General features: G+C 41.2%; 1 protein-coding gene across 1 annotated transcript in view; it reads right to left on the bottom strand.

Annotated features, from left to right (window-relative positions):
• Window positions 1-1,205: 1,205 nt before the first annotated feature.
• fam117bb (family with sequence similarity 117 member Bb) overlaps window positions 1,206-18,250 on the bottom strand; it is a 46,006-nt gene continuing 28,961 nt past the window's right edge. Inside the window, exons 5-8 of the mRNA XM_036568194.1 lie at window positions 7,795-7,938; window positions 6,411-6,642; window positions 4,623-4,746; window positions 1,206-4,359 (exon numbers count right to left, since the gene is read on the bottom strand). Coding sequence (XP_036424087.1) covers window positions 4,092-4,359; window positions 4,623-4,746; window positions 6,411-6,642; window positions 7,795-7,938 — 768 coding nt within the window. The 3' untranslated portion in view covers window positions 1,206-4,091. The remainder of the gene's footprint in view (window positions 4,360-4,622; window positions 4,747-6,410; window positions 6,643-7,794; window positions 7,939-18,250) is intronic.

Below are 18,250 nucleotides of genomic sequence, written 5' to 3'. Positions count from 1 at the left end.
TCCATCGCAGCGCAGACAGACATACACATTCACACACACACTCACTACTTTTATGTAAATAAATATAAATCTATTACTGTTATTAATGCAAGTTTGATTGAGAATTTGATTCCTCCTACACAGCAGTACATCAGACACTGCCATTCCACTTTACCACAAAAGGTATAAAGCAGAATGATTTTATGCTGAAGATGTATCAGTGAACATGTTAAAATGGATTTTGGCTTGCAGTTGTACAAAATCATTTTAGGCTTATGTGAGGGTGTTTTGGTATCATATCTTACTTTTAGACAAAAACTAAAAAAGTACCAACATCATTTTAAAACACTGTGAAAGCTGGAAAAACCTTTTAGAAAAAACGCTGGACTTTTCCTTTAAACCAGTATCACAGAAAACAGAATTGTTGTTTTCAGTATAAGAGTTTGGTATAATATGTAAACATTACTTAAGTATCAGAATGTGCCATTCTAGTTCATTAAGCCCAAATATGCAAATTAAGCTGCAAATCAGCCTGCGTTAAAATTTGCTTTTGTCATTGCATGAAAACAAAACATTTACATAAATCCACCAACCTGGCCTACAGCAGTTTAGCCTGCTCATTCACAATGAAGAAACAAGAAGTGTCAGTTGATTGTTGAATGAGGTGCAATAAAGGGCAGCCAATAAGAACAGAGCTCATTTGCATATATCACTCTTAAAGGCACAGTCACAAATCAGCCTGTTTAATTCTAAGGGACAAAGAGAGGTTGGAAAATGGTCAAGTAAAAATGGGTTTTGACTGTTTTTGGAACCTAAGCGGATCTCGGACAAAATCTAAATACAAGAAAATGTAGGATGGCTCTTCAAACTGAGCCCTGTGATATGGAGATGTTTTCTCTAGAGCGAGGTCCTCCACTGGGTGGCAGGAGTGAGTTCTTCTTGGAAGCGCTCTGGGAGTTCTGTGTTTGTCTTTATGAACCCGAGTGCCAAGAGAAAAATGTTTTCATTACTTCAGATTTCTGATCTCAGCAGGGGAAGAACTACATCTCTAATGATCCTTAGGGTTAAAAGGTTCTTCTCAGCATTCTTGGACTTTCTGTGGACTTTCATATTAGCGCTTTTGACATGCAATGATATAAAGAAAACCGGACTCATTTTCTGGTAATTGCAAAAAAACACAGCTCCAGCCAGCAGTGCACAAAATAACCACTACCTCTGAGATCTTGCTTGTTGCAACTGTGACTTTATTTTTTCAGTTACATACAGTCATAGGAACACTGGAGAGTATATGAACTGTATGAAAAAAAAAAACAACAGAGAAGACATATCTTATAAAGAGTAAAAGATCGAAGGCCTACAACAGTGTTTAAGCTGTGTTCGAGCAGATCTAAATGTGCAATGTATGGGTGACTCTGAAAGACATGTCTAAACTGCGCTTTTAAGCTGGCTTCGTAAAACACATTATTGCATCCAGTATCTCCAAGTGTTCACTGACGAGTATGTCAATGTGGCCCAACTTTATATGACAGCTTAAGAAGCTGCTTCTTAGACTGAGCTCAGTCTCTTTCATACAAACTAAGCAGCACACTAATTAGAAAGAGAAAATTAAGACCACCATCCTTATCAAAATGTATTAAAATTGGCCCTACACTGAAAGTACTCTACTTAAATATAGGTACATATACTAAGGAGATACAAAATGCACTTGAAAGCACAAAGTCTATTTGTTTTCAAAAGAGAAATGTTAAGATCCATATGGTGGGGAGAACTTAAGTTTTCTATTCCTGAGTATAGACCTACAGCGGTAATCGTTAGCTGTGTGAGAACGTAGATTTCAGATGTTTAAGAGCTTGTTTCAGTTAGGGATGGTTGCTGTTAAAAGCTGAAAGCCCTACAGGGCCTAACTGATCCGCAACACTGGCAAAAAGTGCGACAATTTTTTTCAAGTTCATGATTTATGTTTTCTTAAAGCACAAAGTAATACCTTAAAAACAAACAATGAGCAAAAACAGGACCAGCAGAACGCTTCCAAGTAAACTAGAGCTGTGAGGAAGGAGCTCAGGCTGAAACTCTGGAGCCTAAACGCACACCCCGCTCAGCAAACCAAGCCACTAATGTGATGGAAGCACAATTAAGCAGGCACTCCACGGCTTTGGTCTTCATGTCACTTCTTAACACAGGTTTGAGCCTGAAGACTGGTTTTTATTGATCCCGCACTTAGGCGAACTGACGAACAGCCAACTAGTTTCTGTTTTGCATTACGTCTCCTGATCGTTTTGTTATGTCTTTTCTATCCCTCTCTCAGTCTCTCCTCCTGGCTTCAAAGCACCACTGACTGTAAGTGTGCACAATAGCAGCCATTTTCTTTGGACAGGTCTGTAGAGTGATCACAACACAATGGCCTCTCCTAATTGCCTTTGAGCCAATAGTCAAATATTACAACAGTTAACAAAAGGAAAAACAAAAACAAAAAACAACACCACATACAATACAAAAATAAACTACAGCATACAACAGAACATTAATGAAAGACTTCAACCACTTGGCAAGAAGTGTTTATTATTACAGCTCTGTGACACTGAGGAAAAGAGATTTGGAATGAAAAGAATCCAGTTACGCTGAATCCAGTTATGTCTCTTCGCCCCACCGTGTTTTTGTGTTTCTTCTGTTTTTCATCATTTTATTAGAGAGACAAAGTAAAACAAACACCACTGAAATTTCCTAGAATGCATGCATTGTAACAGAGGACTGTACTATTGTTAGCTTTCTAAACACAATGAATGACGATGATGCACTCGAGTCTCAAGATTTATTTCAAATATAAATGCTAGTTTAACCACAGATTAAGCTCAGTCTTTAAACAAATGACTGTTAATAATGGTTTTTCAGTGAAAATCCAATGTGGTCCATGACTAAGCTCCATATTATTAGGACTGTTAACTAAAGTACAGTTTTAAATTGAGAACTCACGTTTCATGAATTATTCACTTTCAGAATTCAACCTTTTCTCTCTCAGTGTCACAGTGCCCTCCATTCAACAGTCTAAGCCTTATCAGTCAGTGAGAAATGAGAGAAAACATGCACACGCACTCAATTCATTCTGGCTGTCAGCATCTCTTCATTCATGTCTCTCTCTCTCTCTCTCTCTCTTTCTGTCTCACACACTCTTTGTTCCCTGATGTGTTTGAAGTTCAGCATTTGGAACCAAATGCATTTCAAACGCATTTTACGGCCAAGCAAACAAAGGCATCTCGTTTGCAGAGTACTCGTCCTCTCTCTCTCTCTCTCGTGCTTTTTTTCTTTCTCCTCACTTTCCATTCCTCTCACTGGCCATGGAGAGAGAGGGGGCGTGTAGGCCAGTGGAGGTCAGCCAGTCTGAAAAATCAGTCTCTCTCCTCCTCCAGACTAGGCCACAGGCACACACAGAGAGGGGAGCAGTCCAGGAAAATGGTCACTATGACAGAGGCCTTCATCAACCCAGGGTCTACGTACCAGGTCTCTCGGTCTTGTCAGATAATCCTAAATATTCAGGAGACACCATTTATATCCAATGATGCATTGCTCCAATTCTAAGAAAAAAAAATCCAGTTCTCCAAAAGAGATACACTGCAAACTATTAGAAAACAATAAAGTCTCTCAGTCTCTCAAGCTTTGCGCTTGGAGCCAATAAGGAAGAATGCTAAGCATGAGCAGATGCTCTCTCTGTGTATGTGTTTGTGTATGGATGGATCTGCGAGTCCATGCTCAACTACAGAATTCAAGATTCATCCACACATCTCCACTGTCAATCATGTATATCTATCAAAGGTAGAAGGAACAATAAAAAATATATCTATGCTTCTCTTATCACAAAACCCTCAGAAAAGATGGCCTCCTGGTCTGGAAGTATTACAAGTACAAACCTAAAAAGCTGCATAGCAAAGAACAATTTCGGTATCGCATCAAATATAAGCTGACATCACCAAAATAAAGCCCTAATTTCTTCTTTTTTTCTTTTTTTTGTGTGTCTACCTACTTACTGATTTTCTTTCTGGTTTGATTTGTAACATGTGCTGTGCTTCGTTTGCGTGCCATGGACACGGTTGCTGGGAGGCTTGTTTGTGTTTGCATATCTAGCTCTCTGGGTCCTCTAGGTGTGGTGAGAGGCAGGAGGAGGAGGAAGGTTGCTGAGACAGGGTACTGGTACCCCGTGATACTCTCTGTTCAGGCTCGGTGGGGATGGTCCCCAGAGTGCTCTGGCTCTTCAGACTGAGCTCCGGAGCGGGCAGAAGGGGCTTGAGGATGCTGACCAGGCAGAAGGCCGAGCCGCTCTTGGGGACGAAGTTGACCTTGTTCCTGTCCGGGCAGAGGAACTGTGGGATCTCTCGCAGAGGCCTGGCCCTGACAGAGGGGTGAGAGAGAGAAAAACAAAAAATGAGAGAGAGAGAAAGAGAGAGAACACAGTGAGAAACAGCCAAAACACTATGTTTGCTCTGAGGTCAGTGTCAAAGCTATGCTCTCATCACTTCAAGGCCCAACACAGCCCAAAAGAACCAAAACAACTGTGTGGGAGAGAGAGAGAAACAGACAGAGAGAGCGACAGAGAGAGAGGAGAGAAAGAGTGAGAGAGTGTAGATAAAGGAGGCAGAAGCAGCAGTACTCACTGTGTTTCCTCAGTGAAGACCTTGACTCTCTCGCAGCCCTCAGGTGGCTCGCGTTTGAACATGTAGCTGTTGTTGGGTTTGGGTGAGGAGGCGTACTTGGGCAGAGGAGAGCCAGGAGCCAAGTCTGTTACCAGAATACATTACAGTTAGTATTACTGTGAATGACTACAAGATGTTCAGCTTAAACTAATGATGCAGACCAGGGGTACCAATTCCAGTCCTGGAGGGCCAAAGTCCTATACAAAAACTACTCGTGAGTCCAGAGGAGGATAGAGTAGCCTAAACCCATATTCAAGTAAAAGTATTGATACTTCAGTAAAATGATGACTCAAGTAAAAGAAAAAGTGCCTTCCCAAAGAACGAGTTGAGTAGAAGTACAAAAGTACTTAAGTAGTCAAAAAACTACTTAAGTACTGAGTAACATCTAGAACAGCAATTGAACCTCTTAGTAAATTCAGCATCTCTCAGCGTAAGAAATTAAGTTTGTAACACTTTTCTTCTCTTTTGGGATTTTTAAAAATAAAATGCTCAAGCTCCAAAGCCAGAGCTGTGCCCAATGTCAAAGCTGTACAGATGTTATTTCCAAAAAAAAGTCTTTAATGAAATTAAACAGAAAAAAAATATGAACTAAATTAGTAACTAAATATGAAAGGCAAAAATGTGAAAAGTAAATTCCTTTACTCATTAATATACTTGAGTAGAAGTAAAAGGAAGATGATTTGAAAATACTCAGGAGAGTAAAAACCTAACAGCATTCTACATACGTACACGTACTTCAGTAAGGCTACGTTCACATTACCAGGTTGAAGTGGCAGAAATCAGATTTTTTGCCCTAATGTGACTCAGATCTAATGTTTTCACTCAAATCTGATCTTTTCAAATCCGACCTGACTCACTTTCATACGTGGTCCTAGATCGGATACGTATCCGATTCATGGCCATGCGACCTTAATGTAAACACTCAAATCGGAATTCATGTGCTTTTTTCCCACTGCGCATGCACCATTACCCAGCGCCGAACAGAAGTTAAAGCCTGTAAACGATGGAAAAGCAACACATCTCACCTATTTCACCTTCGTCTCGCTCTAATAAAGAAGCTAAAAGCTGATCAGAGTTAATTATATTTGCAGTGAAGGCTCGTTCTGACCATTAGTCTGTTTGCTTATGAAGCACGTGACGTACGCGATTGATTCACATGACGTTACTGAGTAGGATGTGCGCATGCAGGTCATTTCAGGACGCCGGTTCGTTCACATTAAAGACAGATTTGAATCACTTACCTAAACGAGTGTGAATCATCGTGTCAGAGAGATCGGATTTGAGCAAAAAATCGGATTTGAGCAATGAGGCTTGTAATGTGAACGTAGCTTAAATGTAACTAGTTAGTATCTACCTCTGCTTCAGACACATTTAGTTGTCACTGATTAGACCACTTGCTTATATCTCTAACTGCTGCTCGCCTTATAGATATTTTTACAATGGGAGGAAATGAAGACAATACCAAAATAAACCAGGCTAGCTGGCTAGCTAACTAGCAGATCTTGGCAGTGTGTTTAGAAAACTCTTCATGTTTCTGATTACAAAGCATTTAAAACATAGAAACTTCATAATTATGAGTTTCCAAGTGGAAAACGAGCACATGTAGGCATCAGAAGAGCAAGAATCTGTAACTGCAAACTCCCAGGACTGGAGCTGAGCACACTCATGTAGACATAAGTAAACACTATAATCAGAGAAGGGATGATACCACTTGGCTGTGAGTGACTGTGTGCGAGTGTGTATGTATACCTTTATCCCGGCTGTCACTGAGCGGTTCCTCGTTGGGCGAGGGGCTCTCACTGCAAGGCTCACTGGGAACGCTCAGGAAGGCTGGTGAGACTGACTGGGATCGGCTGCTGCTGTTGCTATGGCTACTGCCAGCCATGATGCCCGAAGGCGTCTGTGTGTCAATGCTGCGGGAGCTAGCGCTGCGCTGGCACAGCGGAGGAGGTGCCCGGTGCCCATCAGGGGCATCCTGAGGCTGCACAGAAAACAAGAGTCACCAAGGGTGTATCATGAGATGGCAATTCAATTGCATCCCTTTTGGAACATTATAATCAATTCTAATCAATTACCATAATATTCAATAAGTAATGCGCTCATTTTTTGGATTCTGAAAACATCTGGAAAATAATGTATTGTGCAAAAAGGTGTTTTCCTGTTACTGTCTATATAATCAAATCAAACTGTGATGAACTTTGTTGATGCATTACTACAATTAAATTGTAACTGAATCCAGTGAAATCACTATGAGACCAGAGATTTACACTGCTATAAGTCACACATCATATTTTTGACATTAGCAAGAACAAAAATTTACTTGTAACAGTTTGTGATGTAGGGATAGACAGATGAAAATTTGCACTGGCCCCTCACGCCACCAAGTAAATGAATCTTATGGCCAAAATAAATAATTTGTGGCCAGAATAACAGAATATGTTTATTGTATTTACGTGTCATTTACAATTAACTAGCATGCTTCAGTATCAAAAACCAGCCAGCTGTTACTTTGAAAAAGGAAATATTAATTAAAATCTTAACCTTCATAAGAATTGCTCTTGCGGTGACTGTGGTGGTCTGCCCTGATGTCATTCAACCCAAGTTATTTCACCAAGTACTGTTTAGCTACTGCAGTGATAGCTTTTTGGGGTAACACCAGCTTATTTAACACCTTATTTATAGTGTGATAATAGCAAACTTTAGCCAGTGGAATAGCATTTATGACGTCAGGCAAAGGAGCTCAGCAAGGGGACCATCACAGTCACCATGCCACCACGTTGGCTATCATGGTGGTTACAGGTAACGAATTGCGACATAATCTAATTAGTCTGATTAGTTCAGTGTCCAACGAAACCAGTCAGTTTAAATGGAAAAAGGAACAAAAAAAACCTCCAGGGCAAGTGGCCATTCGGGCCAGATACCCTGCATTTTTAGTGGTCTAAAATGTGAATGTTTGTGGCCAGGGACACCAGGCAGATTACCCCTGATGTGATGTATCATGTACATGAACCAACAATGGAAGTGGATGCACACAAGTCTGTTCATATTTCACATTCAAAGCCAAAGAGCTCATGAGAATTTTGAATCTTGCAGCTTTGTGCTTTTCCCCCACACAGCAGTGAGTGCTACTTACAATGAGATGTTCTTCTTTCTCTCCTGAGTCTCGGATGATGATGCGCTCGATCTCCTGGTTCAGGCCCTCGACACTGTTGCGGAAGCGTGAGACAGAGGATTTGGAGATGGGGATAGGGATCAGGACGCTCTTTGGAATCGGAGCCTGGAGTAAACAGAGAGCAAGACCATAATGCAGTGCTGGAGAAGAGAGAAGCAAAAAACCCCAGAAAACGTGTGTCTGTGAAAGTGAGCGGGTGAGTGTTCTGAGCATCTGTGTACTCGCGGGATGTGGGTGGGTGTGCATGTGTGTGTACAGTCTGGATGATAACAAGTCAGGAAATATAGCCATGTCCTCTAAAGAAAAAGTGATAAGAACATGATCAGAAGATAAAGAGACAGTTACATACATAGAAGCATGTACAACAGAAGAATGTATATAAGCATAAAGAACAGGCTTAATCCAGCTGACACAGCCATAACAAGCATATGCTAACAGTGGCATATGCATTAGCCCACTAATTACACACATACACAGCACTGTCACACTAGCCTGCAGTCAGTGTGTGTGTGTGCTGTGTTCTCTGCAGATCCGCGAGTTATGTAACGCAGTCTCCCTGGCAGATTTCTGATTCTGGCTTCTGATTCGCTGAGCCACAGGACCGCCTGACTATACTGAGACACATATAGAGATAAGGGCACAACCCAGAATCACAAACAAAATAAAAACAAATAAAAACACCAACAGCGATGCACACAAGCAGAGACGCACGCGCACTAACTGGACATCTGAGCACCTCCGGCTAAAACATGTACATGGGACATTAACACAGTTGGGCTTAAGTGATCAGATCTGAATCTGAATGAAGAGAAAAGTGGCAGAAAAGGAAGAGCAGCTTCACCTTTCCTGATAGCCCACTTCCAGTCATCTTTCTTCCTCCAGTCTCTGTTCTTCCTCTCCCTCTCTCTCCTCCAGCTCTTCTCTGTGTAATACTCAGCTCGTGCTCGGCGGCAGCCTTGCTGTCTCCCTGCCTCACTCTCTCAGCCCCCTCCCTCCCTCTCCCTCTCTCTATCACTCTCTTTATACTCTCTCACTTCTCTATCATTCTCTTTATACTCTCTCATTCTATTTCTATCTCTTATCCGTTTGTCACCCACTTTCTGTTGAGCTCCCCTCTTCTTGTCTCCTTTCTATCTCTCTTATTCCCTTCATCATTGATCGATCCAGCCTGCTTTTATTTTCCTTTTTTGTTGACGCTTTTCCTAAATTATGTTAAACAACCTCTCTCTATTTCTATCTCTTATCTGTTTGTCACCCTCTATCTGTCGAGCTCCACTCCTCTATCCTTCTTTCTTTATCACTTTCTCTCCTTCCCGCCATCGTTGATTGACTAAGCCAGATTTTCTTCTTTTTTTGTTAATTCTTTTCATAAAAGCCGTTTAAATAAAGGGCCCAAAATCTCTCTTTCTCTCAACCATTTCTGTCACCCTCTATCTGTCAAACTCCCCTCTTCTGTCTCTCTTTCTCTATCAGTCTCTTTCTTTTTCCCTCCATCATTGATTGGTCCTGCTTTTCTTTTTTTTTTGTCGATGCTTTTTCTAAATTATGTTTAAATAAAGGGTCCAAAACATTCTCTCTCTCTCTCTCTCTCTCTCTCTGAGTGGGGAAGGGAACAATGTGGGGGCACTAGGAGGATGTGACTGTTCTGTGTGGCCCCGCCATGACAGTCTCTTTAAGCATGCCACATCAGCCTGCTCCCGGCACCCTCATTAACATCTCTATACAGCCAGCAGCCCCTCTCTCTTTTAACACGGTGCACCGCACCACGCCAAGCCCGCCACAGCCACACCCCTCCAGGATCTCTGAGTGAGCAAAGTTGTGAGTCTGAGTGTGTGTGTGCACATATATGTGTGATCGTAATTATACATTATCTATCATTAGAGCCTAACCTCTTTCCTTACTTCACCTCTTTGAACTGCAAGGATCTGTATGTGGGCCCACACTTCAGTTCCTCACTCCACATATTACTTTCACTAATTTCCAAATAATAATAAATCTAAAGATAATAATAATAAAGCTTGAGATAATAACTAAATAACTGAATAACAATTCTGCAGTTTAAGGGGTTAAACTTTATTTCAAGAACATGCCAAAAACAACAGGCCAATAAACCCTGACCTCTGAGGTTACTTGAAAACAATAAACTGGTTAAGTGATGCTATTCACTTCCTAGCAACTGGTTGCTAGGAGACAAATATTTGTTTACGTGTCCAATTTCCAGTGACTTGCTGGGACATCCAACGCTGGTGGGCGCCTCTACCGGTGCATGATGAGAGTCAAAGTGAACATGGGCCGTCAGGTCATTCCCACACTATCAGTGCCATTGATCTGATCTGTCCGGCCTGCAGCCAAGGGACAGAAAGGTCAGCACTTCAGTGATGACTATAGAAAAGCGCCCGGGACACCCAATAGCTTCTCCCTGCAGACGCCGCACTGTCAGCTCCCGTCCCGTCTGAGGTGCGCAGCCGAACCACATGGGGGAAGAGTCCAGGCTCCTCTGAAGGCAGGAGACAATGGAAAACGAGGCTTCTGTCTCGTGTTTGTATATTGCGAGAGGTTAGAGGCTGAGGGGACCAAGCACTCAGGGATAATACCCCTTTTGCTGATGTAAATAGCCATTCTTCCTCTGGGGCTCCTGCTTTCTGGAGTTTCAGAAGGTTAAGCTGGAGAAGTAGGCTATACAAATGAGCACTCAGAAATAAAGGTTTCTAAATGGTTCTTGGTTTAGATTTACAGTTCTAATAAAGAAATTGTAAAAAAAATTGGCAGAGATCCTTTACATTAGAATACTGTGCAAAAGTTTTAAGCCATCTGAGAAGTGACATTTAAAGTTATTCATCTGGGCTGAAAGAATCATTATTTTAATAAACTGTGATTTTTATGTCTGTCAGTGTGTTAGCTTAATGATTTCCAAACCTCTCCTGGATCAGCCCAATATTTGTCCTTCCTGCCCAATACCTGGCTAAGCTATTCAATACATCATAAAGTTATAATTAATTAAGTAATCAGGTGTTCTAGTGGTGGAATTCATCAAATCCATTTAATGTCCGGACAACCTCAAGGAGAAACCAAACCGGTGTTCTTCTAACCGGCTCACAAGTATCAGTAATGATTTTTTATTCTTGTTACTATTCATAGTAGTTATGTTTATTAGTATAAGTTTTGCAAGCCATAATACAATTGTTTTCTCAGGCGGAATAGACCTGCACAGTACAGTATGATACAGATTCTTTAAACTTTAAAAAGGTTACACTCCTGCATCTCATTTATAAAAATAGTTCTTTTTGGTGTTGGTTCCCTTTATGGAACCAAAAGTAACATCACTCCAAAGAACTCTTTTTTGTTCTGTTTTTATTCTGTTTTTGTTCTGTTTGGGTCCTTTATTTTTAAGAGTGTAAAGTACAAGTGGATGAAATTGTGCCCTTAACTGCAATCACATGCTAACAGTAAGAAGAACAAACATCAGAGTAACTATAATTGGTCTAAGTCAACATAAGGTTGGGGCAATATGTAACTGCACTAACTGGTAAACACTTGCCTGTCTCTGGGTTTACTCATGTCTTTGTGGGACGTTTGCTGGCAGTAAGTAAGTGGCTTTTGTTTTCAGGGTTCATGCTGGTTACTACAACTTGCCTTTAAAGGAGGAGGTCAGACAGAGGAATCCCTTTCAACCATCCACAGCCTCCGATAGCTGCCATGGCCACATTCACACCCAGCCTTATTTGACCACTGTGGCATTTATAAAAGCCGAAGATTCACGAGGCCATGGCTATTGACCAGTGCAGAACTAAAAGGTCTGCAGGCTGCCTCAAAAAACACAAAGGCATGACCACACACACTCTCACGCACATGCTCTTCCTCTCTTTTTCTCAAGAGACCAAGAAGACGTTCACAAGATCGACTACACAACCACCCCTGCATTCCCAGCACTGTTTTTATATCATAGTTTAAACTAAATTCAAGACCATTTCCTCTATTGTGGTCTGCCATCTGAATAAAATGCTGAAACAAATCAGCACCCATCAAATGACCGGTGCTCCCCTGTGAATGAGGCAATCCAAGAAAAGCACATGTGAAACCACAAGCTGACCACAGAAGGGGGCACCACTCTGAAATCTGATCAAACTGGAGCGGAACAGAGCAGAATGCTTCATCATTTCCCCTTGGCAGGCCAAGAACAGCACGAGGAGAGCCCGGTGGTGCATTCTCATTTCATACACTAGTGGGTGCTGGGGAGACAGAGTTCATGCCGGAAATGATTCAAGTTACTCTGCAAGCTTTGAGACACACTTTATACACACATCCACATACACACACTTTATGTGGCAGCAAAGTATAAGCCTGGGCCGCCGAGGTCAATCATTGATTTTCTGACAGCAGCTGACAGGCAGAAAATAATAAAGCTGGCTGGAGAGTGAAAGCATAGGAGCATGAGAGTGAGAGAGAGTGCATGTGTAAAAGCCTGTGGCCTGCTTTGCAGACACAATGCAGCTCAGGGCCTCAAACAAAAAAAAGAGAATGTGTGTGGACTTTTAACAAGCCTGAAACGAATAATTCACAGACAAACACCTTTAGCTCAAACAACTTTAGCTCAGTGTGTCAAGCTCAGCCTATAGGAACACACTGATGGAGGTGCTTTTATGTCAAAGGGCTCATATCATGGATAATTTTCCTCACTGTTTTTAAAGTAAACAGTGATGCATTATATTAACACTGTTCCAAACATTAACACTGTTCACTCCTCAGTCCATATATGGAAACTAAACTGCAAAAAACAACCCTTTTGAATTCAGCATTTTTGTGATGTCAAGAAAAATAATAAATTTACATATATTCACCTATTCAGGTAGATATATGTAAATGTTTACAGATTAGCCACGCCCACTGAGACTGAAGCTATAAGGAGTGTTTAAACCTGGATTGCCTTCTGAAAGAGGAACAGTATATGACCTGGGTTTTCCCTGTTCTTGTACCCTCACTTTAACAAAGGATCAGCGTGTTAATGAGCTGGTTATTTGGATCAGGTGTGTTGGGAGCAGGGAAAAACTACAATGTGCAGGCAGGGAATTCTCCAGGCCCAGGGTTGGGATAAAACAGACTGGAAAACTGTAATGTAAAAATGAAATATGACTGTTTTAGTATCTGAAACCACACAGAGAGCATATCAGTGGATCACAAATATAAGAAAAATGTAGATGGGGGCAATTTACTACACATAAACCTACCACAGGCCAAGCTGGCTGGTGAGCAGCGCGGTCTGAGACCGACAGATCCTGACAAACACGCACACCAGGGCCATTAACACAACCACATGTTCTCTTCACTCCCCCCGAGTTCAAGGAGAGGCTGCTGGATCACCAATAAAGCACTAGCCATGCAACTTCTATACTTTCATTCTTTTCTCTCCCTCTTTCGCTCTGCAGTCCTTTCAGGTCCTGAAAGAATGCCATTTTCTTGACTGACACTTCATCTTTAGCAGCTCTCAGCGGATATAATGGGACAAGAACCACCTCCTACAACCAACCCTCCCCCCACCACCAGGAAAAACAGCCCCCCCAAACACACACACACACACACTGTGTATTCTTTTAGGCTGTGTCTCTACATCAGTTTGTCCAACAACTCTTCCCACAGGAAGCAGAGGGAAGAGAGAGAAAGAGAGAGAGAGAGAGACAGAAGATATAGTGAGAGAGATACACTGAGAAGAGAGGGAAAGAGAGAGTCAGAGAGTGAGACAGTTGGTGTGAGTGAGAGAGTGAGAAAAAAAGAGATTGACAGATGGAGAGAAAGAAGGAGAGAGAGACAGAGAGAGTGCAGGCGCCCCTCTGACTGGTACAGGTGTGATGGTCTGTGCCAGTGGCTGAGTAGAATACCTCTCTAAACACACTCAATTAAAACAGGCCAATCTACTTATGTACTGCCAAAATGAAGCAGAAAGAACACCCCCATCACCCCTGACTATAAAGACAAACACACACACACACACACACATACATACATACACATACACACACATACACACATATATACACCCCTGACAGCTATGATCTAGAATCATGCCCCCTCTGCTCCAAATAAACTGAAGCCTGTTATGATTAGCAGGCCTGGTTATACAGGCATGCCTGTGGCCTTCTCTTTCTCGGTTTCTCTCTCTCTCTCTCCCTCTCTCTCTCTCTCTCTCTTTCTCTCACCTGCTTCCCATTAGGCCTAATGTGAAGCAGAGAGCAGCCTCAGATAGGGAAAACTCCCCAAGCAAATAAACATCAACGAGAGAAATAAAAATGCCAAGCAGGAAACTCCCACTACTCTTGCTATGATCCAGAGGCTGGGTGCAATGAAAATAAAAAACATAAATTATTCAAATCAATAAAGGTTACATCTGCAGGGGAGGTTGATAATTAAGGCAATAAATGTGTCTGTGTCGCATCAAGAGACTAAACTACCCCACTTTACAGATGGTTCTTGAAACTGCAGGCCACCATCTCCGTGTTTGCTCACTCACAAGCAACACTGTGAAAACCTCAGCCTTGAAAGACTAAACCAAAAACAACTCGGAGAGGAGTGCTTTCTTCAGAACAGCTCGGCATTTATGTTAAGATAATTAAAATATTTGTCTGAACCTGATGCGATCTGACAATTTATTGGTTTGCCTGGGTTGGATTTGGGCATAATTTCTCAAATGGTTCAGGTTCACAAGGTTCATGCTTGTGTTTCTCTCACAATCCTTTAATGGATTTTGTCCTGGATTTACCCTGCCTTAGTTTTTCTCCCTACTTTATTCTTCCACCCCACTTTTATTACCTTGAAAAATTCAATCTGGCACACTGGAGTCACTAGTGTTGTCTAGCGAGGTCCACTAAGGTCTGCAAAGCAACATGAGAACAACACATGCAGTTTATCAGGGCTAAAAGTGGAATTTAAGCATAGTTTTGGATAACTAATAATTATGCTAATCATTTTTTAATGCTGCATATCAATGATGTGATGATGGCTGCACTGTCACCACACTACATGTTAACTTAGCAGCAAAGGTGGCTAGATTAGTCCAGAGTAACCCAGACACTTGAAATAAGGACTCAGGTGAAAGGAGAAATATCCTTCCAAAGAACAAATTGAGTAAAAGTACAAAAGTACTAGGTCAAAAAGTACTGTATAATTTACAGGACTGCAGCAGAATTTCTCATTGCAACTAGCTTCTATCAGCATAGGAACTGAAGTTTGTTAGGTGCTCGCTTTCTGATGCATTCATTGTCTACAGTAAATGACAGACCTCTGATGTAGGCAGATGCTCTTAACAACGTAACATAATAATAGTTAATAGTTAAATTAACTAGTAACTAAATGTTAATGACTAAAAAGTTACTGAAAAAAAGTAAATTACTTTCCTCACAAATATACTTGAGTAGTAGTATTACAAATTGAAAGTACAAAATTATCAAAGCGCCAGGGGGCCCAAAGTTTTATTACACACTTCTATAACCTAAGAATAGCCCCAATAGTTTGCACTGAAGTTCCTGTAGTTACTGAATAATAAGCCTTTGTATTAAATAATCCTGGAATGTTAAATGGGTTAAAAAGTGTTCTTCAAGCGTTCTTTGGTAAGACAATGGTTCTAGTGGTTGCATGCTTAACTGGTTCTCTGCATCATAAAATCGTTATTCAGATTGATGGCAAATATGTTGTGTATGGTTCTATATAGAACCCTTTTTTGGAAATGGTTCTATATAGCACCAAAAAGGTTCTTCTATTGTTATGATGTCTAGCTTTTTAAAGAGTGTAGTACTAACTACGCTCGCTTTTTAATCAGACATGCACTTGGTCAATGTTTTTTAAAGTACTGATGTCATCCATGATATGCTCAGAAAAGTATATTATGACACAATTTCTCCTGATAATAATGATAAATATTGTCATAATGCCCAGCTCTAGCAGATGCACTAATTACGACCCACTTCTGCTTAGCAGGCATAATTTGGAATGTGGATTTTTATTCAGCCTCTCGTTAGTTTAATTTGGTCGGGCTATATCTGGGTTCAGATCAAAATTTTAGGTCAGATTAAAGCTTTACCGCAGGTTCAGTGAGCCACAGGACTACTGATGCAGTAGTATTTGTCCAAAGTCTGTAGAGACCTGCTCATCCAATGTTTCTTTTAAAATCAAGAGGAATTAATAGGGTTGTTCATTGTTTAGTTTGTCCTCCCTTTGCTACAGTAACAGCTTCTACTCTTCTGGGAAGGCTTTACACTAGATTATACACTAGAATGTTGCTGTGAGAATTTGATTGCATTCAGCCACAAGAGCATTAGTGAGGTACAAAGGTACTGGATGGCACTCCATTACTCCAGATAGTGTCTGTGTTCCACAGCCCAATGCTTGGGGGGGCTTTATACCCCTCTAGCTGACATTTGGCTTTAGGTACTGTGACCATAGGCTCGTGTGCGGCTGCCCCAGAATGCTCCATTCTATTGGCCATGCTTTGCTATGGAGATTAGGCAACCTGTATTCGTGGAACTGAAAGCCTGTGTCAGCAATGGGTGCACCTTGGAAGGGGTATCTGGACACATTTGGACATCTAGTGTACACTTCTGTTCTGTGCTCAAGCAGAAGGACTTCAATGCATCAGACCTAGAAAACGTTGGTAACGAGGCTAAGCTGTGTATTCATGTCTGTGGGGGCAATTCAGAGTGTTTTAGATCAGTGGGCCCTGCTGTGGGTACAGTAAAGACTATTCAACACCATTCAACTCCCTCAATACAGTACAGCGACAGATGGTGCTCGAGTCTGCCACAGGCACTTGGACAAAAAAGCAGCCACACAACAAACCCCTCTCTCTCACACACACACACACACACCCACAGAGGGGCGGCTGGACGGAGTGTGGCCTTTAATTGACTGGCTGGCAGATCGGGTACAGTACAGAGCAGACGGACAGGACATTCGCCACATGCAGGATTATTTCATGAGCAAACACAATGCAGACAGAGAGAAAAGAAAGAGAGCAAGCGAGAGAGAGAGAGTGAGAGAGGGAGAGAGCGAGAGAAACAAATGCGGTCGCAGTAATTTATTCACTAATTCTCTCCTCATGAAGAGAGGCCTTTCACAGTCAAAGAGCCTTCATGCTTGCACCTGGCCTTGCCGATTAAGCTCCAACACACATACACCCACATACACGCTTTCAGACCAAACCTCGAGCACTGCTGTCACATGCTCACATTCACTCTCTCACCATTACTTCTGAGACTCTTTGTGTCTGCATGTGGGGTGTCTGTTACAATAAGCGGTGCGCTAATTAACATGGCCATTATGTATTCTGGCAGTTAATTAAGGATACAGCTTTTATAAATGATCCTGCCAGGGATGGAACCCCAGCCTTATCTAAGCTCTAGTTTATCAACAGTGTCACCATATCCCATAGTGCAACATCCATCAAGGCCTTTGCATAGCCATGCTGAGGCCTACTTGTGCTTATGAGGTACTTTCAGAAACTTTTATAACATTGGAGTGATTTATGATTCATCTTCTAAACAAAAGGGGGTTTACAGCTGCTTTGCCTCAGTGCTATGAAGGAGGAGTGGGACAGGAGCATGTGGACAGAGGGAGAGTGCAAGAAAGTGAGAGAGATACAAACAGAGACAATAAGGGACAGAGAGAGAAGAAGAAAAAAAGAAAGAGCAATGGAGGAAAACAGACAAAGAAAGAAAGACTGAACATAATATATACATGTACATATCATTGCTGTCCAAAAAAGGTATATTTTTTTTCTACAGCATTCATACAGAAGTTGTTCTTTACATTGTGTGAAAAATTTATGATGAACGGATGAACAGAAATACTCCAAAAATTGCTTCGAATAACATTTCTCTAAATTGACTTGCATTAAAAGTAAAGAACAGTTTTGCTTTCTTCTGTAAAGTTTCTATTTTGAGTTACTATTTGGAATTTGATTATTTTTTTGGACAGTGAAGATATGCATAACATATATACTGTATACATATGCAAAAGTTTAAACACTCTTTTCTTTTTTAAATTAAATGTTTTGTTGATTTTCTAAGTGACAGTAAGTTAACACATCCTTAAATATGCCATTTTTCTGCTAATTTTAATATAATAGATAAAATAAAACGTACCATACCTTTTGCACAGGTCATATGTTTTATTTTCCAATATGTTAAATTCAGCAAATAAACAGTGATGAAGTGTGCTCTCTGTAGAGGATGTTTTTTGTTTTCATTTATAAAATCAACAAACTATTTGCATTTGTACAACACATGCTATATACTTTTGACTGTTAATATAATTGGGGCACAGCATCTGTCTAATTCACTATGTAGTTTACTATTCAAGGCATTTTGCATTCTTACAGTCCTGCAGTGTGCTGAAATTAGGGGTAAGCGATGTAGGGAAAAATATAACATCA

This window comes from Colossoma macropomum, unplaced genomic scaffold (genome assembly GCF_904425465.1).
Source record: "Colossoma macropomum unplaced genomic scaffold, Colossoma_macropomum, whole genome shotgun sequence".
Taxonomy (NCBI): Eukaryota; Metazoa; Chordata; class Actinopteri; order Characiformes; family Serrasalmidae; genus Colossoma; species Colossoma macropomum.
This window is presented reverse-complemented; position numbering and strand designations above follow the sequence as displayed.